The sequence below is a fragment of the Prionailurus viverrinus genome, chromosome D1 (genome assembly GCF_022837055.1).
Source record: "Prionailurus viverrinus isolate Anna chromosome D1, UM_Priviv_1.0, whole genome shotgun sequence".
Classification (NCBI taxonomy): domain Eukaryota; kingdom Metazoa; phylum Chordata; class Mammalia; order Carnivora; family Felidae; genus Prionailurus; species Prionailurus viverrinus.
Window position 1 is genome coordinate 99301613 of NC_062570.1, and position 20167 is coordinate 99321779.

Sequence of the window (20167 nt, forward strand, 5' to 3'; positions counted from 1 at the left end):
CATGAATACAGAGGCATCTTCCAAGGGACCCTTCATCAGGCCCTTCTTCCCTGGGTCTCTTTTCTGCTGGCCATAAACTTACCCCTTCCTGGGGAAAACGGCAATGGCCCGAGGCTCATCCAGGCTATTGTTGATCAGCACTTTGCGGCAGGAACCATCTAGCCTTGATGCCTCAATAGTATTTCGGCCCGTATCTGTCCAGTACAGATTCCTGGCCACCCAGTCTACTGCCAGCCCGTCGGTGGTCTTCAGGCCACGCCCGATCACTGTCTCCATGTTGCTGCCATTCAGATCTGCTCGCCTGAGGGAACAGCTCAGGGTTGGGTGGCTGACCGGATTGACCAGAAATAGACTGAGGTCCCTTTAATCCATGTTCCCATAATTGAATCCCTACTAGAGGCTCCAGAAGGGCAGAGACCACATCTCTGTAAGTACATTCCTCAGCATCTAGAACAGTAGGTACTCAAAATATTAGCAGAATTAATGAATAAAAAATTCTTGGGAGGACAGAGTATTTCCTGGTATTAACAGTGGATGTTTGGGCCCATGTCTTACAGAAGATGGGTTAGTAATTCCCTATATACCTTAGGGATAAAGATTGCTAGGTGGTAATTATAAGAAAGGCAAATTTGTCAAAACCTACCTGTACATTTTTCCATTAGCCCTACACCAGGGTGGGGGTATGTCACAAACATTTAGGGGGCTTCTCTAAACTATGTATCCCCACCTGTCCCCAGCATGAGACCCTAATACACCCCTCAGAGATAACTGCAGGGAATGCCCCTATTCTTTCATGTGAGAATCTCTGTCATGGTAAACCCCTCACACTAGTGGGAGGAATCACATTCCTCAGCTATGGTGGGGTAAAAAAAAAATGGAAGGAATAATAAAAAGTAAAATAAAACAAAAAATATTTTTAAAACCACAAAAACACAACCTTGGAAACCATCACAAGCCTTGGCATTTGGCCAGGGCTCCTGTATTATAATACAGATACATGGTTTAGTTACATGGCCTACTCATCAATGAGTTTTAGGGGATCCTTGGAGCCCCCACAGGGCCCAATGGTGAGGTAAAAGCTCCAGGTCCCCAGCCTGACATGTCCATTTTACATACTGGGCTTCTCTGCTAATCTGGAAACAAATAAGCAAACAAACAAAAACGTCAAATTTAAACTCTGTTATGAGTGATAAGCAAACAAGTCAGGATCAGAACTCACTATCCAAGCTGCCAAATCACTCAGTCTATTTAGAGGTCAACAGAGATCATAACCTCACCCCGTCAGGGATCAAACACAGATCTGTGTCCTCTGGAGGTTTCAGGGATATTCCTACCTGATAACATCCAGGAATACATCTGTGTAATAGACCTTTCCATCCACACTGTCATAGTCCAGGGAGATGACATTGTTGAGCTCAGGGACGGGGACGTGCACATCTGTGTGGTCGCTGGTGTCCAGCGAGATACGCCGGATGGAGCCGCGGCTGGAGAAGAGTAGGTAGGTCTCGGGAGAGGGATCACACGTCTTCCCATCTCCCTTCAGCTGGATGCCAGTGGGGCAGGCACAGGAGAACCCCGAGGGCCGAGGCAAGCAGAGGTGGGAGCAGCCGCCATTTCTAGAGCCGCATTTGTTAAAACCTGGTGAGGCGAGAACGTGAGCTTTGACAACCAGCCTGGAATACTGTGGGAATCTTACAAGGGCCCTAGTTGCCTGATTCTCTGCTGTTCTAAGTGACAGAATTTGGCACCCAACAGGGATGAGGTAGAAGAAGTCCTTTGAAGGTGTGACAGCATCATTATAGCACCAGCCACACCCGGAAGGAACAAAGCCTGATCCAGGAAGGGGGCTTAGGTAGCTCTTTGTCTCTGAGATTCTAAAAGGATCTCTGTGCTCTGAATGTATCTCTGTCACTGAGATACCGCCCCCCCCCCCCCCCCCCCCGCCCCGGAAAGCCAGCTCTGGCTCACAGCCCTAGGGGGTTCTCTCACCCAGTGGCTGTGCCCGGTCTACGGCCTGGATGTCCATGAGGCCTGGCAGGTTGGACCTCACCAGGATGACATTGCTGCCAGTACCCTTGTCAGCACGGTGGATGCTACGGGTCTGCCAGTCAGTCCAGTAGATATAGGAGCCAAGCAGGGTGAGGCCATATGGGTGCTGCACGGGAGATACCAGCGTGTGCCGACTGGCGCCGTTCAGGTCAGCGGCCTCAATTCGCTGTAGAGGAAGGAGAGGGTGGGGGGTGGCCGTGAGTGGACTGGGAGCCCTGAGTGGAGATCCTGAACAGTCCTCTCCTGTCTTCCCAGGCTTCCGGGAAGCAACAGGAGCAGTATCCTCACCTCAGTGTGGGCATCAGCCCAGAGCAGTTGGGAACTGGCCTTATCCACGGTCAGCCCATTGGGCCATCCTAGGTTGTTGCTGATGAGCACAGTCCGGTCTGAGCCATCCATTCCAGACCGTTCTAGCTTGGCATTCTCCCCCCAGTCTGTCCAGTACATGAACCTGGGCAAGGAAAAATACTAGCTGTTACGTCCAGAGCCCCTAAACACTGTAAGTACTGACAATATGCCAAACACTGCAAAAAGTATTTTATACAAAAGGTGGAGTTGTTGTTTATGGGGTTAGAGTTTCAGATTTGCAAGATGAAAAAGTTCTGAAGATCTGTTTCACCATAAGGTGAATCTACTATACTGAGCTATACAGTTAAAAAATGGTTAAGGGGTGCCTGGGTGGCTCAATCAGTTGAGCGTCCGACTTCAGCTCAGGTCATGATCTCACGGTTCATGGGTTCGAGCCCCACGTCGGGGCTCTGTGATGACAGCTCAGAGCCTGGAGCCTGTTCAGATTCTGTGTCTCCCTCTCTCTCTGTTCCTCCCCTGCTCTCACTTTGTCTCTCTCTCTCAAAAAAAAGATTAAAAAAATTTTTTAAATGGTTAAGATGATAAATGTTATATTGTTTTTTACCACAAGTGAAAAAAAAAAAAAGAACTTTCCATGTACTGCCTCACTTAAGTCTCATAAGAGCCATGGGGTATACACATTTTCATTATCCCCTCCATTTACAGGCGAGGAAACTGAGGATCAGAGGTTAAAGATGCATCCTGGGTTCCTGACTCCAAGGCTGGTGCTTTTTACCTCTATATCATCCTACCACCCTGAGTCACAAGGAGTGGAACAGCCCCAGGGAGGTGGGGCACACTTGCACTTCATAGCCCACTTTCACACCTGCCAGGGCCCCAGCTGAGCCAGCTCCCAACCCCTGCCCAGAACTGCAGAGCCGGCTCTCACCCCAGGCTCTCACCCCATCTCGTGGTACAGCACAATGGCCCGGGGGCTGTCAAGGTTCTGCCACACCAGCACTTTCCTCATGGACCCATCCAAGTTGCCCACTTCAATCCGGTTGGTTCCCGTGTCTGTCCAGTACACTTTCCGGCCAATGGCATCCACTGCGAGCCCATCTGTGGTTTGCAGCCCTGCAGGAAGTCAAGAGCACACACTGGCTCCTGCCTTAAAACAGATGGGCTATTTCCCCAGCTCTGTAGCCAGACACATGGTCCCCGGGCTGGGAGCAAGGCTCACCTGTGGTGATGATGTCCTCATGCTGTGAGCCTTCCAGATCAGCACGGCTGATGCTGTGCAGTGTACTGTCTGACCAGTACACCTTTCCTGGAAAGGAAAGGCTTGGCTCAGCCCGGACCTTCACCTCTCCAATGGACACCCCCAGCGGACTCATGCTCTGAGACACCAGGGCATGTCAGAGAGCCCCATACTGCTGAGCAGAGGAAACCAAGGGAAATATGGAAATATCATGGCAGTAAAAGTTCTTGGCAGAGGTGGAAAGGAAGGCCCCAAACCATGCCTTCATTACCAAAGAGAAAGTGTTGTGGAGATGGGGGCAGGGCTGTGCCAGAGGGAACAGGGAGCCTCAGGCTCTTAGCAGGAAACAGGTGGTGGGGGAGGAAGAATTGCAGTTGCAGTAGGTAAGGGACAGAGGGCAGGGCCACACAGACCTTCCTGGGGATCCACTCCAACGGCAATGGTGTTCTTCATGGTAATGTTGATAGGTACCACCACATCGGCAAAATAAGGGATGTCCAAGGAGACCATGCGTATGTCTACTCTCCTGGCGAAGATGAGGAAACTGTTCATGCCTGCCCAGGTGGGAAGAAAGAGAAGGAGGACAGTCACCCTAGTGTAGCCAGCAAGAGGATCTGAAGCAAGGCAAACTTGAGTTCATGCCTGTCCCTGTCAGTTTCTAGTTGTGTTATCCTGGGCAAGTGATTTAAATTGTTTAAGCCTCCGCTTCCTCATCTGTAGAATGGGGATAATAGCAGGGTATCTGCAGGATTAAAAGAGATCATGCACAGAAAGCACTCAGCACTAGGCCTGACACATATCATAAATGACAACTCTTTGTTAATATGTGGAACTGACTCCCTTTGAAGGAACTTTTACCATGAGGTTGGAAAAACTTCATGTTAAGTTAAAGAGCGCTCTCCCTATAACCTGGGAGGCCCGATTCACAGATCCTTTCTCATTCAAATTCCCAAGAAAGTTAGGTTTCAAATGCAGCCTGCCATGTAGCATCCTCTAGGGAGAAACGTCAACTGCTAACATCCAGGCGGCTACACCAGGCCCTGCTTCTGGGACCCTCCAGAAGGGTTGTCACATACCTTGTACGCTCACAAAAGCACCACCTCCAATGGAGGTACCATGACATTGGAGAGATCATATGTTTTAATATGTATTATACCAGCTATGGGCACATAGAACTAAAGTGACTTGTTCTAACCAAACCAGTATATTATGACAATTTTCCAACAGTGAAAGTGTCTGAGAACAGAGCATCTTTTTCTAATATGCATAGAGACACCATAAGAACCAATTAGACTCTGCCTATGATCCTGTCTACCTGGTCCCCTGGGCCGCTTCCTGGGCTTCTCCTTTTTTCTTTTTCTTTACGTTTATTTATTTTTGAGAGACGGAGAGAGACAGAGCATGAATGGGGGAGGAGCAGAGAGAAAGGGAGATACAGAATCAGAAGCAGGCTCCAGTCTCTGAGCTGTCAGCACAGAGCCTGACGCAGGGCTCAAATTCACGAGCTATGAGATCATGACCTGAGCCAAAGTTGGACATTTAACCAACTGAGCCACCCAGGCATCCCTGGACTTCTCCTTTTTTTGTAAAACTTCTTGGTCTCCCCCATGCCTCTCAGAGAACCAGGACCCACGGTTTCTCAGCCAAACTGGAGTCCCTCTACAGGGAAGGAATAGAGCCACTGCCCCTCCTAGAGAAGCTCTATCCAGGTCTGTGATGCTCAAACTCACCCGGTGAGCAGGTCTTGCCATCGGGCATCAGGTTGATGCCCGTGGGGCAGGTACAGCTGAAGCCACTTGGATTTGGGGACCGAAGACACAGATGGCTACAGCCACCATTTTCCATAGCACATGGCGTGGACACTGGGTAGGGAGAAGGAGGGGGAATCAATGGTGACGTCTATGGCAAAGGAGGACCAAGGAAAAGCCGGTGCGGGCAAGGGCCGCTCACCTGGGGGCCGCCGGCGGTGGAAGACATGGATGTCCATAAGGTTCTCCAAGTTCTCCTGCAGGGTCTCCCGGTCCAGTCCTGTCAGCCGGTCGGCACTCTGTATACTCTTGGTCTGCCAGTCAGTCCAATAGATGCGCTCTCCATACAGGGTCAGCCCAAAGGGGTGGGGGAGCTGGCTTCCAATCAGCACCTGCCAGGGCCCCCGCACTTGTGTCATCCCCCATCCAGGCCAATAGCACAGAACAGTGGTCAAGAGCTCAGGTTGTGGAGTCAGGTTCTTCTACTATCATCTGCTATGTGACCTTGAGCAAGAGCTGGTTATAAAATCTCTCTGACCTTTGGTTTGCCACTCTAGGATATGACCATGACAGTGCCTGGCTCTAAGGGTTGTGTGATGATTGTAAAAGACCACGTATGATTTACATAATGTCAAAATATCTCTGCACGAGTTACTTATTAATTACAAAAGGAAAAACAGCAACTTCACAGTGGACACCACCGGAACCACGCAAAGTTAGTACCACAATAATGGGACAAGCAGACATCTGTGCCTGCTGATGAGACACACTGAGAACTCAGGACACGACTTTATTTAATGTAGTATTCCTGCCCCAAATACATAATCTGAATCTAATTACAAGGAGACATCAGACAAATTGAGGGACATTTTACAAAATAACTGGCATTTACTCTTTAAAAATACAAAGATCAAGACAGGCCTAGAAGGGACTTATTTCCTTGACTGGATGGGTTAAATAATTATGAGGAAGTGTTCCAGATTACAGGTTAAAGATACATGATTACTAAACACAGTTGTGATCTGGGATTGCATCCTGGCCTAACAAAGAAAAAAGGGGGGAAAAAAGCTATTAAAGGACATTACTGGGGCAATTGGTAGTGAAATTGAATATGGACCGTGAATTAGACAGTAATATGGTATCAATGTTAAATTTCCTGATTTTGATCACTGCACCATGGTTACTAAAGACAATGTTCTTGTTCTTAGGAAATTGAAGTATTTTGGGGTCAAGGGCAGGACGTCTCCAATTTAATCTCTGATGGTTCAGAAAAATAATAATATGCATGTGTGTGTGTATAGACAGAAAGAGAATGGATCAACAATTTGACTATCCTTACAACTTTTCTGTAAGTTTGAAATTATACCAATAAACAATAACAAAAAGAAAGAGACCGATCACGGGTCTAGGATGCAATTGTTGATTAAATCGTGTTAGCTGTGATGGTTATACCATCTGTACACTTATACCCCCAGCCCACCATCTACACAAATTCCTAGTTTCCCTTCGTCATCATGCAATAATCCCCCATCCATCCCGCCTCTGCTCTGGAAGGCAGTCACAGCTTCAAAGGAACAGCACATGCCTTAACGCTGGTCCCATTGCCCCTGGGTCCTCCCAGCTGCCAGCCAGGGAAAGCTGTCCTAGAGGTTGTCGGGGTTGTGAGGGGATGCCTTACCGCCACCCTTACCTTCCTCTTGCTGCCATCCAGACCAGCAAATTCAATGGTCTTCATGCCGGCATCTGCCCAGTAAAGCCGCTGGGACCCGTAGTCAATGGCTAATCCATTAGGCCAGGTCAGATTGGAAGAGATGATGACCTGGCGGCCCGAGGCATCCATGCCAGCTCGTTCAATCTTGGGGCTTGCACCCCAGTCAGTCCAATACATGTACCTGGGCACAGGCAAGGAAGGTCTTACTAGCCTTCTAGTTAACAACACCCAGTGGGGATTCAGGGTGCCTAGGGTTTCAGGGTTTCAGTGTTTCTGCTTGCGATAGCTGCCCCAGCCTCCTGCCTCAGCTCCCAGCCACATCCTGGGCTCAGAGTTGTCTCTGAAAGTCTCTTATCTTCTATCACTATTGAAAGGGTCCCTGGGGTTTTAATAAAGGCAGAGCCTAAAGGCTCAAGGAGTGTTTAGCAAATAAGGTCTATGTGGGAATAAAGAAAGAAGGCAAGTAAGAATGGGGTATAAACAACCTTTCCTTGATTGGATGGGTTAAATAGTTATGATATGTAAATTTAGCAGAATTCTATATAACCATTAAGAACAAAGGGCATCTGGGAGGTTCAGTCAGTGAAGCATCCAACTCTTTTGATTTCAGCTCAGGTCACGGCCTCACAGTTCATGGGATGGAGCCCCACATTGGGGTAACAGCATGGAGCCTGCTTGGGATTCTCTCTCTCCCTCTCTCTCTCTGCCCCCTCCCCTGCTCATGCACATGCATGCTCTCTTTAAATAAATAAATAAATAAATAAATAAATAAACAAACAAACAAACAAACAAACTTTGAAAAAAGACAGAACAAGATAACTCTATATTATCAAATGGAAAGATAGTCAAGATTTATAACTAAGTGAAAAAAGACAAGTTACAAAACGGTATGCCATTGCTGTAGATCCAAAATCACCACCACCACCACAAAATGTATATATGCACATAAAAGAAAATCTGGAAAAATACCCTTAACTGTTAACTGTTAGCAATGGTTACTGCTGGAAAGTGAGATTATAGGCAATCTTCACTTCCTACAGATTTATTTACTTATTTGTTTTATTTATTTACAATGAGTTACTTTTGTAAGCAGACCAAAAAAAAAGAGAGAGAGAAATTTTAATTTTTTAATGTTTATTTATTTGAGAGAGAGAGAGAAAGACAGACAGACAGACAGACAGACAGACAGCGTGAGCAGGGGAGGGGCAGAGAGAGAGGGAGACGTAGAACCTGAAGCAGGCTCCAGGCTCTGAGCTGTCAGCACAGAGCCCAACGCGAGGCTCGAACCCACAAACTGCAAGATCATGACCCAAGCCCAAATCGGACACTTAACTGACTGAGCCACCCAGGCGTTCCGAGAGGAAAAAATGTAAAAGGTTTCCTTGTCCACCGGGGAGAAAGAGTTGTCACTGCCTTCTGTGGTTTCTGTAGCTGCCCTTGCTGCCTTGGTGTGCCCATAATATCTGGCTGCTCTTGCTAACCTCCAGACTCCTCTCTAGTGCTCCTGGCTGTGGGACAGGTGGAGCTCGTCCCAAAGGAACAGGTGCTCACCCGCCCATGGGTTCCACCACGATATCCCGGGGACGATCAAGGTTCTCCCAGATGAGAACTGTCCTCATGCTGCCATCTGTGTTGGCCACTTCAATCCGGTCTGTACCTACCAAGAAATCGGGGGCAAAGATATTAACTCTATGCTTCGTCGTTCACCCGACTACCTTCCACTCCCAGCACAGAGCCTGGCACGCAGTAAACACTCAAGAAATATTTTATGATAGATGAGCAACGGATGTTTAGTGAACTGAATTTGGAGAAGATGCTGCTCCGGGTCCAAGAACCACACTTGGAGGTGCTCTGGTATAAGGCATCCCTCTTACCTCCCACACTCACTCACCTGGCTCATCGAAAATACCTGTTTTATTAAGACAGTAATAGAACGAAAACCACAGGGCATAGTTTCCTTATCTGAAATGCCTCAAAACATTCTTGAGCACCAGCTACACAGCGGCAGGAGCTGCCATTTGACTGGCAAATGCCAAATCCTCAGCTATGAGCATCTAGTTTCAGCTCTGCAGCAGCCCCACCACTTCTGACCTACCAAGAACTTCAGGCCAAGACAAGTGGTCTAGGAGGGGCACTGGGCCCCTTGTACCTGAGACTAGAATTTTAATAAGAGGAATCCCACACAGCCAGGCCATGGCTGCCCTGTACATACCTGCATCTGTCCAGTATAGCTTGTTGGTGACCCAATCAATGGCCAGGCCTGCTGGGCTCTCCAAACTGGTATCTACCACCACCTGGACAGGAAGCAAAGCTGTATCACCAAACTTTTTTCAAGCAAAGCTGAGGACTTGTACCTCAGCTCTGGGACCCAACTGTACCAATTCTCAAGGTTGGCAAAGGTATGGGAAGCCTTTACCCAGGACAGGGTGGATTCCACCCCTCAATCTCTGCCCTCCCCAAGGGCCTGTGCCCTCGATGGGCCCTACCTCCTGTCCTGTTCCATCCCACTTGGCCCTGCTGATGGTGTCAGTGCTGACATCTGTCCAGTACACGTGGTCATCCCGGGAGTCCCAGTCAAGGGCCACAGCACTGCGCACGTCAGCCAGTGGGATGACATCGTCGGACAGGTCCTCTGTGTCGAAGCTGATCCGACGGATGTCCATCCTTCGGGCAAAAAGCAGGAACTTGTCAAGACCTGATCAAAGGCCGAAAGGGGTCTTCTTTTAATGCTCTAAATCCAGTAACAGTGACAGACACAGACGCTCACCTGTGTGACATCTGGTTCAATCACACTTCCTGGGATCTGGTGCCCTTTGTCCCCTACTCTTCACACCTCAGGTCCCCTTTGAGCCCTTGGCAGCCCATGCTGACAGACTCAGACTTTAGGATCAATGGCCTAGGAAGCAGACTCTCGCCAGAGCCCAGAAGCGCATCCTGTTTAAGCATCTGTCAGCTTCCATCTCCTTTTCTCTCCTCTTTGCTCAGCTTCTTCCGGTGCACTGGCTAGATCACCATCAGCCCCCAGCCGACCTCATGGACTTCTGTTTCTGCTTCGGGCCGCTGCTGCTCCACTCCATCTCCTAGATCCTCTCTCTTGCTCTTCCCTTCACCAACTTTAGCCAACAATGACTTCCTGCCTTGCCTCCTCTATTCTCATAGCAACTCTTTGTGATTTATGTCATTCTTAATCTCATTTTCTAGATGAGCCACCTTGAGGGTACCAGACGTCAAGTAACTTGCCTAGCTTCCTCTCGCTAGAAAGCACCAGGGCTGGGACTTGAACTCAGGTTAACTCCAGAGAAGGAGCTCTGGACACTCCCCTACACAGCTTCTTCCTGGCTGGCTCTGTTCTGTCCCTTGCTCCATTCTGGTCTGAGTATTTCCCACTATGCATTTCTGCCTGGAAAGGCACTTCCTGTCTAACTTCACCAAGTGTTTTCTTTTAAGCTCTGGGAAACCCTTAAGGGGGAGCTCCTGGGGAAACCTCATGCGCCTCTCAGAGACAATATGGAAAAAGCTGGGCACTTAGAAGAATTGAAGGAAAGTAGGTTCTCAGTCAACGAGTGTTGAACAAATAGTCCTTGTTACTCTGCATAGTTTCCCTGATCTCACTTTCTGGAAATGACCCAGACCCCAAGAGAAATTTGATTTTAATCAGGAATAAGAGGGTCAGTGGGTGCACAGCAGTAAATAAGAGCAGCTGCTGACATACGAGGAACTACCCTCAGCCCCTTGGTAGTCATGTCATGCCCGGATCACTCCTCTCTGGACTATTCTTAGGAAAAGTCACCTGTGACTCTGAGCTAGACAGGGCTACCGTTTCAAAGCAATGACCCTGCAGCAGTTCAGTGGAAGCCAAAATAGTTCAGGGAGTGACTAGGGTGTCCCATTATCTTTCACTCATTAAACACATATTTATCCAGCATCTACATATGCAGAGTTATCACCAGAGGTCCTAATCTCGGCTCTGTGGTTTAGGGGCTGGAAGTAAGTCTTTAACAGGGTGAGGCTAAAGGTTAAAAAAAAATAGAAACCCCTGCTTTCTAGAAGGGCCTGGAACCTTCTTGCGACCTATAGATAAAGCATCCTACCTGGTGGAATGATACACGAGCCTGGTTGCAGGCATTCATACTTGACTGGGTAGTACCACTGAGCCTCCAGGCCTTGGCTTTGATATAAGAGCTATCAGCCTCTTAAGTTCTTCCTCTCCAGGGGCTACTAAGGAGCCTGGCTCTTCCCCATGACAGGAAATCCCTTGGACTCCTATCTCTTGTTCCTTCCGCCCACCGTCACAAGGCACATCCATCGAGGCAGGTGTCCCAGACCCACTTACTCTGGGCACAGGCGTGGCTGCTGATCTTGCGGAAGCCAGTGGGACAGGCACAAGTATAGTTCTGGCCACTGGGCAGACACAGATGAGTGCAGCCTCCATTGTTGTCCCCACAGCGGTTTTTCCCTGTTCAAAGAGCCCAGAGCAAAAGGGTCAGGAAAGACCAAAGGTTGCAGAGTCCATCCCAAGGCTAGTGGGTAGGGGTTTAGCTAGGGTGTGAGCTCTCTGGAGGGAGAAACTATGTCTTATTTTTTATAGCTGCCCCAGCTGCAAGCACAGTGAATACCTGACATAGGAGATATCCTATAAATGTTTGCATGAATTAAATGACAGTGAAGCAGATTTTCAGGAGTATCGATGTTGTACCCTAAATGTCCAGCAGAGGGAGAAATTAGCCCATATCAATGCCAACCTCAAATTTCCCTGCCAGAAACCATGGCAACTGTGTGACAGGTGCAGGGAAGGTTCTCAGAGGCACCAGAGGTTTACCAGGTGGGTAGTTTTTTACCTGCAGGCTGACGCTGGGGGTGCAAGGTGTGGATGTCCATGGGGAAATGGAGTTTGTTGCGAATAATCTCCTGGTTCTTCCCAGTAAACTTGTTAGCACTGTTGATGCTCTTGGTGTGCCAGTCTGTCCAGTACAGGCTGTCTTCAAACACGGTGATGGCAAAGGGGTGGGGGAGGCCTGGGGAAAGTCCAGAAGGACTTCAGTCCAGACATATCCTGCCATGGGCTCTGGGCCCAGGCCTGGCAACTGCACAAATCTCACCCTCTGCCAAGGCTTCTAGGGGCTGGGACTGGGGAAGGAGGATGAGAGATGGAGGAGAGTGCAGAAAGGGCCTCACCCTGGCTAATGACAGCCTTGCGATGACTCCCGTCCAGATTGGCCCTCTCAATGACATGGTGCTTAGCATCCACCCAGTACATACGATGCCCGGCATAGTCAATGGTGAGGCCATTGGGCCAGAAGAGATGAGTGTCGGCAATGATGCGGCGTCCAGAGCCATCCATGCTGGAGGCCTCGATGCGGGGGGTGTTGCCCCAGTCTGTCCAGTAAATGGTCCTAGGAAGAGGGAAAGGACATTGAGAGACAGGCGGCAGAAGGCATGTAGTAACAAGGATAGCAATCAGACTGAGGTCTTTTATCCATTTAACCCAGGAGACCCCAACTGGTAGGTGACACGTTCTGTTTAGTCCACAGGGTGTTTTTTCAATGTTTGAATTTAAATGTCTCTAGCAGGGCATTTATTCAGTTAACCTTTTTTTTTTTTTTTTTTTTTTTTTTTGTAGTACCTGCAGGGCTCTATCTTAGGGAGTAGGAGTATAGCAATGAACAAAAGAGTCAAAAATCCCAACCCTGGTGGAATTAACAATATATTATATTATTAGTTAGGACAGATACTTTTTTCTTTTTCACAATCTCTATCCCTGCCTTTTGTATTTTACACACACACACACCCTCACATACATACACTCACACTCACACAGGGTTTTTAAAACAGCTGACTTAGAGGACACGGCCCTCAATTGACTACATTGAATTTTTATAAACCAGAAGAACGTCCATTTAAGGAGACTTTTTTTTCTAATAATAAAAATTACCATTAATTTTTATAACTCAGCTCAATCCTATGAACTAATAATAAAAATCCTAAAACCTACCACTATCTAAGTATATTATGCCATTTAAAATGCATCTTATTTGGGGCGCCTGGGTGGCTAAATCTGTTAGGCGTCCAACTTCGGCTCAGGTCATGATCTCATAGTTGGTGAGTTCAAGCCCCGTGTTAGGCTCTGTGCTGACAGCTCAGAGCCTGGAGCCTGCTTCGGATTCTGTGTCTCCCTGTCTCTCTGCCCCTCCCCTGCTCGTGCTCTGTCTCTGTCTCTGTCTCTCATAAATAAACATTTAAAAAAAATTAAAATGCATCTCATTTGGGGGGTGAAATGGGTGAAGGAGGTCAAAAGGTATAAACTTCTAGTTATATAATAAGTAAGTCATGGGGATGTAATGTACAGGATGGTGACTATGGTTAATAATACAATATTGTATTATTATTGAAAGTTGCTGAGAGTAGATCTTAAATGTTCTCATCACAAGAAAAAATTGTTGTAACCATTATATGTTGACAGATGTTAACTAGATTTACTGTGGTGATTATTCTGCAATATACACAAATCATTATGTTGTACATCTGAAACTAACATAAAGTTATACGTCAATTATACCTCAATCTTTAAAAATGAGTCATTTAATCTTCGTACAGCTATAAGGTACACGTGGGTTTTTTTTTAAAGATTTTACTTATTTACTTTTTAAAGTAATCTCTACACCCAACATGGGGCTCGAACCTACAACCCCAAGATCAAGGTCACATGCTCAACCGACTGAGCCAGCCAGGTGTCCAGGCATGGTTTTGTTTTTTTTTTTTTTTTAATTTTTTCACTGTTTATTCATTTCTTTTTTTTTAATTTTTTTGATGTTTTTATTGATTTTTGAGAGAGAGAAAGCACAAGCTTGAGAGGGGCAGAGAGAGAGGGAGACAGGAACCAAAGCAGGCTCCACGCTGACAGCAGGGAGCCCAATGCGGGGCTCAAACTCACTAGTGCTGAGATCATGACCTGAGCTGAAGTCAGACGCTTAGCTGACTGAACCACCAAGGTGCCCCAAATGTTTATTCATTTCTTTCTTTTTTTTTTTAATATTTATTTTTGAGAGAGAGAGAGAGAGAGAGAGAGAGAGAGAGAGAGAGAGACAAAGCATGAGTCGGGAAGGGGCAGAGAGAGAGGGAGACACAGAATCTGAAGCAGGCTCCAGGCTCCCAGCTGTCAGCACAGAGCCCAATGCGGGACTCAAACTCATGAACTGTGAAATCATGACCTGGGCTGATGTCGGATGCTTAACCGACTGAGCCACCCAGGCAAACCCCAGCACGCCGCCACCCCCCCCGCCCCCACCAGGTATGTTTTTTACTTACCAATTATAAGTGAGTAAATGGAGGCAGATATAGACTGACCCAAGACCACACAGCCAATTACTACAGAACCAGGACTCAAATCCAGGTGTGTCTGGGTACAGAGCCCAGGCTGTTAACACCACACTGTGAAGAGGCTCCCCAGCAGTTTGGCCCAGGTGGCCTGGGAACTGTCTCTAGGGGGTGCAAGAGGGATATGGGAGCTTGAGACACAACTCACTCACCCCTCCATGGGGTGCAAGGCAATAGCCCGGGGCTTCTCAAGGTTTTGCCACAGCAGCACCTTCCGATGGGCTCCGTCCAGGTTCGCCACCTCAATCCTTGATGTTCCTGAGTCGGTCCAGTAGAGTTTGTCATGGACCCAATCCACAGCCAGGCCCCCTGATGGAAAGAGGCAGTAGGAAGGGTCAGGGATTCAGCCAGGGCTCCTCTGTGCCACAATAACAAGTGCAAAATCTTGCACCGGGTTTTGGTTAGGTGGTGTTCTAGCCACGTGACATATACTAACTTACATAATCATCACAACAACTCTATGAGCTAGATACTGAAATCCCCATGGAGATGAAGAAATCAAGGTACAGAGAAGTCAAGTAGCTGTCCAAGGTCAGGCATTTCCTCCCCTCAGCCAACCATATTCCACATCCTGAATCCTGGCTCCCTGACCCACACCCACCACACTGGCTCCAGAATTTGCAAACTGTGGCTTAAGGTTTTGCAGAGGCACTCGAGACGTGCCATAAGCATTTGAGTCAAGTGCGCACGGTACCGAATTCTAATCCACTTCACTGGCTTGTAGAATGGCCTGAGATTACTGAGTGAGTTCTTGTTTCTTTCTTTCTTTCTTTTTTTAATCTGTAAACATTTGGATGTATCTATGTGAGTCAAGCAGAATGTTCTTTTTTTTTTTTTCAACGTTTATTTATTTTTGGGACAGAGAGAGACAGAGCATGAACGGGGGAGGGGCAAAGAGAGAGGGAGACACAGAATCGGAAACAGGCTCCAGGCTCCGAGCCATCAGCCCAGAGCCCGACGCGGGGCTCGAACTCACGGACCGCGAGATCGTGACCTGGCTGAAGTCGGACGCTTAACCGACTGTGCCACCCAGGCGCCCCAGAATATTCTTAATAGTAAGCAATCAAAACAAAATTCTGAATTAAAACAAATGCTAAGACTGAGAGCAAATTGTAACTGTTGTTCATAAATCTCTGATTTCAAATTATTACATTCATCAAAACGTCTCAATAATGAGCAAATGTTATAAACCTGAACCCATAAAATTAATGTATACTAACAAATGTTTTCAATGTTTTCTTTTTTTTTCTTTTTTAAGTTTATTTATTTCTTTTGAGAAAGAGAGAGAGAGAATGGGAGAAAGAGAATCCCAACGAGGCTCCGAGCTGTCAGCACATAGCCCAACGCAGGCCTCGAACCCACAAACTGCGAGATCATGACCTGAGCCGACAACAAGAGTCAGACACTTAACCAACCGAGCCACCCAGGCGCCTCCTAAAAAATGTTTTCTATACTAGAATTCCATCCAAGAGTTCACTGGAAGAAAGAGATGTTCTGCTGCCCAAAGTTTACAAGCCATCATCCTGTTCCTTCCCCGGTTACTTTGCACATGGTGTGGCCCTGCCCTTCCCCACAGGGCCTCATTCCCTACCTGGGCTCTCGAGCCCTGTAGACACAACCTCCTCCACGTTGCTGCCGTTGAGGTTGGCACGGAGGATCCGGTCCAGGGTGACGTCTGACCAGAAGACAAGCTCGCGTCGGTGGTGGAAATCAAGGGCAATGGCATTCTCCAGGTTGTTGAGCAGCAATGTGTACTCGGAGCGGTGCGGCAGCACCTGCCGGATGTCGATGCGATTGGCGAACAGCAGCACAGGCTCCGGCCCTGGGACGTGGCATAGAAATGGGGCCACCACTGGGCTCCAGAGCTGCTCCTGACACCCCTCTTCATGCATCCCCAGCTCCTCAGCTGATGAGTGGGGCCCCTTGCCCATGTCCAGAACTGTTGGCATCTGTACTAGAAGAGTAGGAGCCTCCAGAGCATACTCCCCTCCCCGCCCCTCCCCAGCAGTTTTTCTTGGGGCTCAGAATGCAATTCACAGCTCCGTTTTACTCAGATGAAAAATCTCTCTACCTCTCAGCAAATGCCCAAGTACTGGAACACCGGGATGTCTCTATGCTCAGCCCTCTGCCCACCTAGCCGAACGCCAACACCCCTTACCCAGAGCCTTGCAGCTGCGCCGGTCGGGCCGGAGCTCGTAGCCTGCTTCACACCAGCACTGGAAGGCCCCTTCGCTGTTGGTGCAGCCCTGGCTGCAATACCCCTCCTCCGCACATTCATTCACATCTGGGAGGACCGAGCAGGGTCAGGAGATCTCCGTTCTGCCATCCTCCCCCCACCCCCAACAACCCCCCAGGCTGACTAGTTGCTTCCCGGCCCACATACCCATCTACTTTCCAGGCCTAGTGGGAAGGCTATATAACAAGTGGTTAAGGGCTTTAAGGGCATGGAGACCCGGGCTAGAATCCCAACTCTGCTATCACCGGCCCTGTGGCCATCAGTGAGTTACTTAACCTCTCTGAGCTTCAGTTTCCCCAGCTGGGAAACAGAAGGGACAGTCCCCACCTCCTAGGGTGATGATGAAGCGAGGTTACGTCCGTCAGATGTTTGACCCAGAGGAAACATAGCTGCCCATTGCTGCCCCTGCCCAGGATCCTGCCCCTGATCCAAACCAGGCCCCAGCTCACCCTGGCACATGTGCCCATCCTCGGTAAGCCGGTAGCCTGTGTGGCAGGTACACTGCACTGCCCCCCGCACCATCTGGCACTTCTGGGCGCAGCCACCGTTGTTAACGTTGCAGTTCTCCTCACCCGTCCGGGGCCCTGTGCCAGCCAAGCCAGAGATGGGAGTTGAGCCCAGAATCCTCCCCCAGACAGCCAACTTGGCATTCCACCTGGACCACGAAGAACAGCTCCCGAGGCTGCAAGAATCCCTAGGGAGGATTCTCTTTGAACCACATGGGTGGGGTTCAGCCACACACCAGGGGCCAGGCCCGCCCACCGAGGACACTCACGGCAGTTCTGCTGTGGGCCTTCGTCACTGTTGTCACCACAGTCGTTGACCCCATTGCACAGCTTTCTCTGCCCGATGCAGCGCCCGTTCCAGCACAGGAACTGGTCTGAGGCACACTGGGGGCTTCCTGGAGAGGGAGGGAGAGCCGGCAGGGAGGGAGTGAGAGGTAGGTCACAGCAGGGCAGGGCTTGGGTCAACAAAAGGATGGGAGCCTGTCATTTTCCAGGGTGAGCTGGAGACAGAGGAGACTCAAGGTGGGAGGGTCGGGGTCCAAGGCAGGAAACAGCTCAGACAGGGCTGGCTGAATGTCTACATTCGTTCTCTCCCCCCAGGATGCCACGGTGGGATGTTGAGGACGTGGGACAGATTGAGAGAGTGTGTCTGTGTGTCCAGCACCCAGTGTGGCTAGGGTGGTGGGGGATGTCAGCTACGGAGAATGGTCCCTGCTCACTAGGGCCAGAGCAACAGGCCATGTATGAGCTAGAACGTGAGAGGCTGCTGCTACTGTGGTCCAGGCTGCAGAAGGTACACCGGGATTTGACACCAGTAACGAGAAGGGCGGGCAAAATCAGGCCACAGGCAAGATCAGACTAAAGCATCACTGTAGCCTGATGGCAGCAGCGACATCCTCTTTCCACCCCTGTTCTCCAATCCCATCACGGGTTTAAGGGCCTGGGGGTACCCCTGGGGCGCTCCACCTGTGTTCTCACAGTCCTCTTCATCACTGTTGTCTGCACAGTCATCCTCCCCATCACAGCGCCAGGACAGGCGGACGCAGCGACCTGACCGACAGCGGAACTGTTCCGCGGTACACATGGAGGTGGCTGGGCAGAGCAAAGGCCTCATGAAAGGCTGACCCCATTTTGGCCCGAAGCTCCACCCGGCCACCCCAAAATGCATTTTGTGGCAGCATCCACACCAGTCTTCTTGTCATGGTTGTTCTGAATGGCATCTCTGTGCAAGTCAGAAAAAGGCAACCTTTCCTCAAGATGCCTCACCACTGTCTGCTAGAAAACTGCCACGATGAATATATAAATCTATATAATTATAGAATAGGTAAGTTTCCCACGTGACTGGCATCGCTTTGGACATAGCGCCTCTGTGCCGTGCCCAACCCACACCACTGTACAGGACAATCCTGTCCAATCTGTCTTTATCAATGGTGGCCATTTTGGCTCCACAAGCCCTTTCCCTACTTCCAGACCAGACCTTGGACACTGGCCCCACTCACTGCAGTTGCGTTCATCAGACTGGTCGTCACAGTCGGCGTCGCCATCACAGCGCCAGCCCGCGTTGATGCACAGGCCACTGTCACACATGAACTCCCCAGAGCGGCAGGGCTGGTGGGAGGCTGGGGAAACAGGACAGACTTCTGTCTCTAGCCTGTCCATGAACACAGTGTCCATAGCAGAGCAGAAAGCCGGGCCCCAGCACCCAGCTCCTCCCTCTCTGCCCGACAGGGACCAGGGAATCCAGAAACTCCTCCCTTGAGCTCCGGCCCCAGCTGATACCTATGCCTTACCACCCCAGGAGTTCCTTGGGGCCTGGCCTCCCCCTCCCTCCCAGCTCCGCCCCGCTGGCCGGAGCACTCACAGCAGTCGGCCTCGTCAGACCAGTCCCCACAGTCATCATCACCATCACAGTGGTAGATATCGAGGATGCAGCGGCCGTAAGCACACTGGAACTCCTCCAGGTTGCAGGGAGGCGCTGGCACTGCTGAGGCTGGAAGGCAGGCGTGGGGGACAGGGAGGGGCGCATGCTCAGGCCCAGAGAGAGCTGAGAGGCCCGGACTCCTCCAAGAAGGCGGAAGACGTTCAGGCAAGGGAAGCCGGTTTCACATGGGACAGCCCTGTGAGACTTCCGTATGCTGCTGGAGCCATGGGGACCCTCCCTCTGCACCTGAGGAATCTGCTCCCACCCTAGCTCAGCCTCGGAGGAACAGTTTCGTAAGAGCCTGCCCTCCTGGCCCACTGCACGTGCACCCCTCTGCCCACGGGATGCTGCCTCCTGCCCCGGCCTGAGTTCTGGGGCCACTCACGACAGCTCTCCTCGTCAGAGCCATCTTTGCAGTCGGTGTCACCATCGCAGTACCAGTGCTCAGCGATGCAGCTTCCGTCACTGCAGCGGAATTCCTTGTCAGAGCACTTGCGCATGTCTGGGGGACGCAATGGGACAGCGATCCTGCGGGAGCCCGACAGGACAGGCCGCCCTCCTAAGATCCTCCCCGACTCCCACCCACATTGCCCCTGTGGGTCTGACCCCATCCCTGGAAGACACCACAGATTTGGTGCAGACCGTCTGGGGAAAGCCGCAGCCCTGGAGACATGGGGCCTTGGGTTCCTGTTCCCCTCGTGGTGGTTCGCAGTGTGTGGGGGGAGGGTCTGGACTGTTGTGCCCCTCCCACCTTCTTCCAGCTGCTCCAGACGTCTGGGCAGTTCAAGGTGTGGCAGTGTTAAAGCCACTGCTGCCCTTCAAACCCCCCTCCTCCCGCCCCCGCCATGGCCAGACCACCAGCAGCCATCCTGCCCACCTCCCTGGAGCTCCACTCACCACACTGCTCATCACTGTTATCCCCACAGTCATTGTCACCATCACAGTGCCACAGGCTCCGGATGCAGTAGCCGTTCTGGCAGGGGAACTCGTCCTCCTCACACTCCCGGGGGGCTGTGGGGTACAGAGCAGTCAGGCTGCTGCAGACAGCGGGGGCCAGGGGCCCAACAGAAAGCCCC

The 20167-nt window shown here is 50.1% G+C and overlaps 1 protein-coding gene across 1 annotated transcript in view; it reads right to left on the reverse strand.

Annotated features, from left to right (window-relative positions):
• LRP4 (LDL receptor related protein 4) overlaps positions 1-20167 on the reverse strand; it is a 67958-nt gene that overhangs the window by 19814 nt on the left and 27977 nt on the right. The window contains exons 5-30 of the mRNA XM_047877059.1: positions 19989-20102; positions 19477-19593; positions 19032-19160; positions 18670-18789; positions 18137-18262; positions 17440-17565; positions 17114-17248; positions 16587-16712; positions 16020-16250; positions 14581-14737; positions 12230-12447; positions 11893-12069; positions 11388-11510; positions 9541-9749; positions 9267-9348; positions 8606-8711; positions 7034-7235; positions 5546-5735; positions 5326-5457; positions 4009-4149; positions 3578-3664; positions 3300-3471; positions 2338-2500; positions 1990-2215; positions 1335-1638; positions 83-301 (exon numbers count right to left, since the gene is read on the reverse strand). Coding sequence (XP_047733015.1) covers positions 83-301; positions 1335-1638; positions 1990-2215; positions 2338-2500; positions 3300-3471; positions 3578-3664; positions 4009-4149; positions 5326-5457; positions 5546-5735; positions 7034-7235; positions 8606-8711; positions 9267-9348; positions 9541-9749; positions 11388-11510; positions 11893-12069; positions 12230-12447; positions 14581-14737; positions 16020-16250; positions 16587-16712; positions 17114-17248; positions 17440-17565; positions 18137-18262; positions 18670-18789; positions 19032-19160; positions 19477-19593; positions 19989-20102 — 4132 coding nt within the window. The remainder of the gene's footprint in view (positions 1-82; positions 302-1334; positions 1639-1989; positions 2216-2337; positions 2501-3299; positions 3472-3577; positions 3665-4008; positions 4150-5325; positions 5458-5545; positions 5736-7033; positions 7236-8605; positions 8712-9266; positions 9349-9540; positions 9750-11387; positions 11511-11892; positions 12070-12229; positions 12448-14580; positions 14738-16019; positions 16251-16586; positions 16713-17113; positions 17249-17439; positions 17566-18136; positions 18263-18669; positions 18790-19031; positions 19161-19476; positions 19594-19988; positions 20103-20167) is intronic.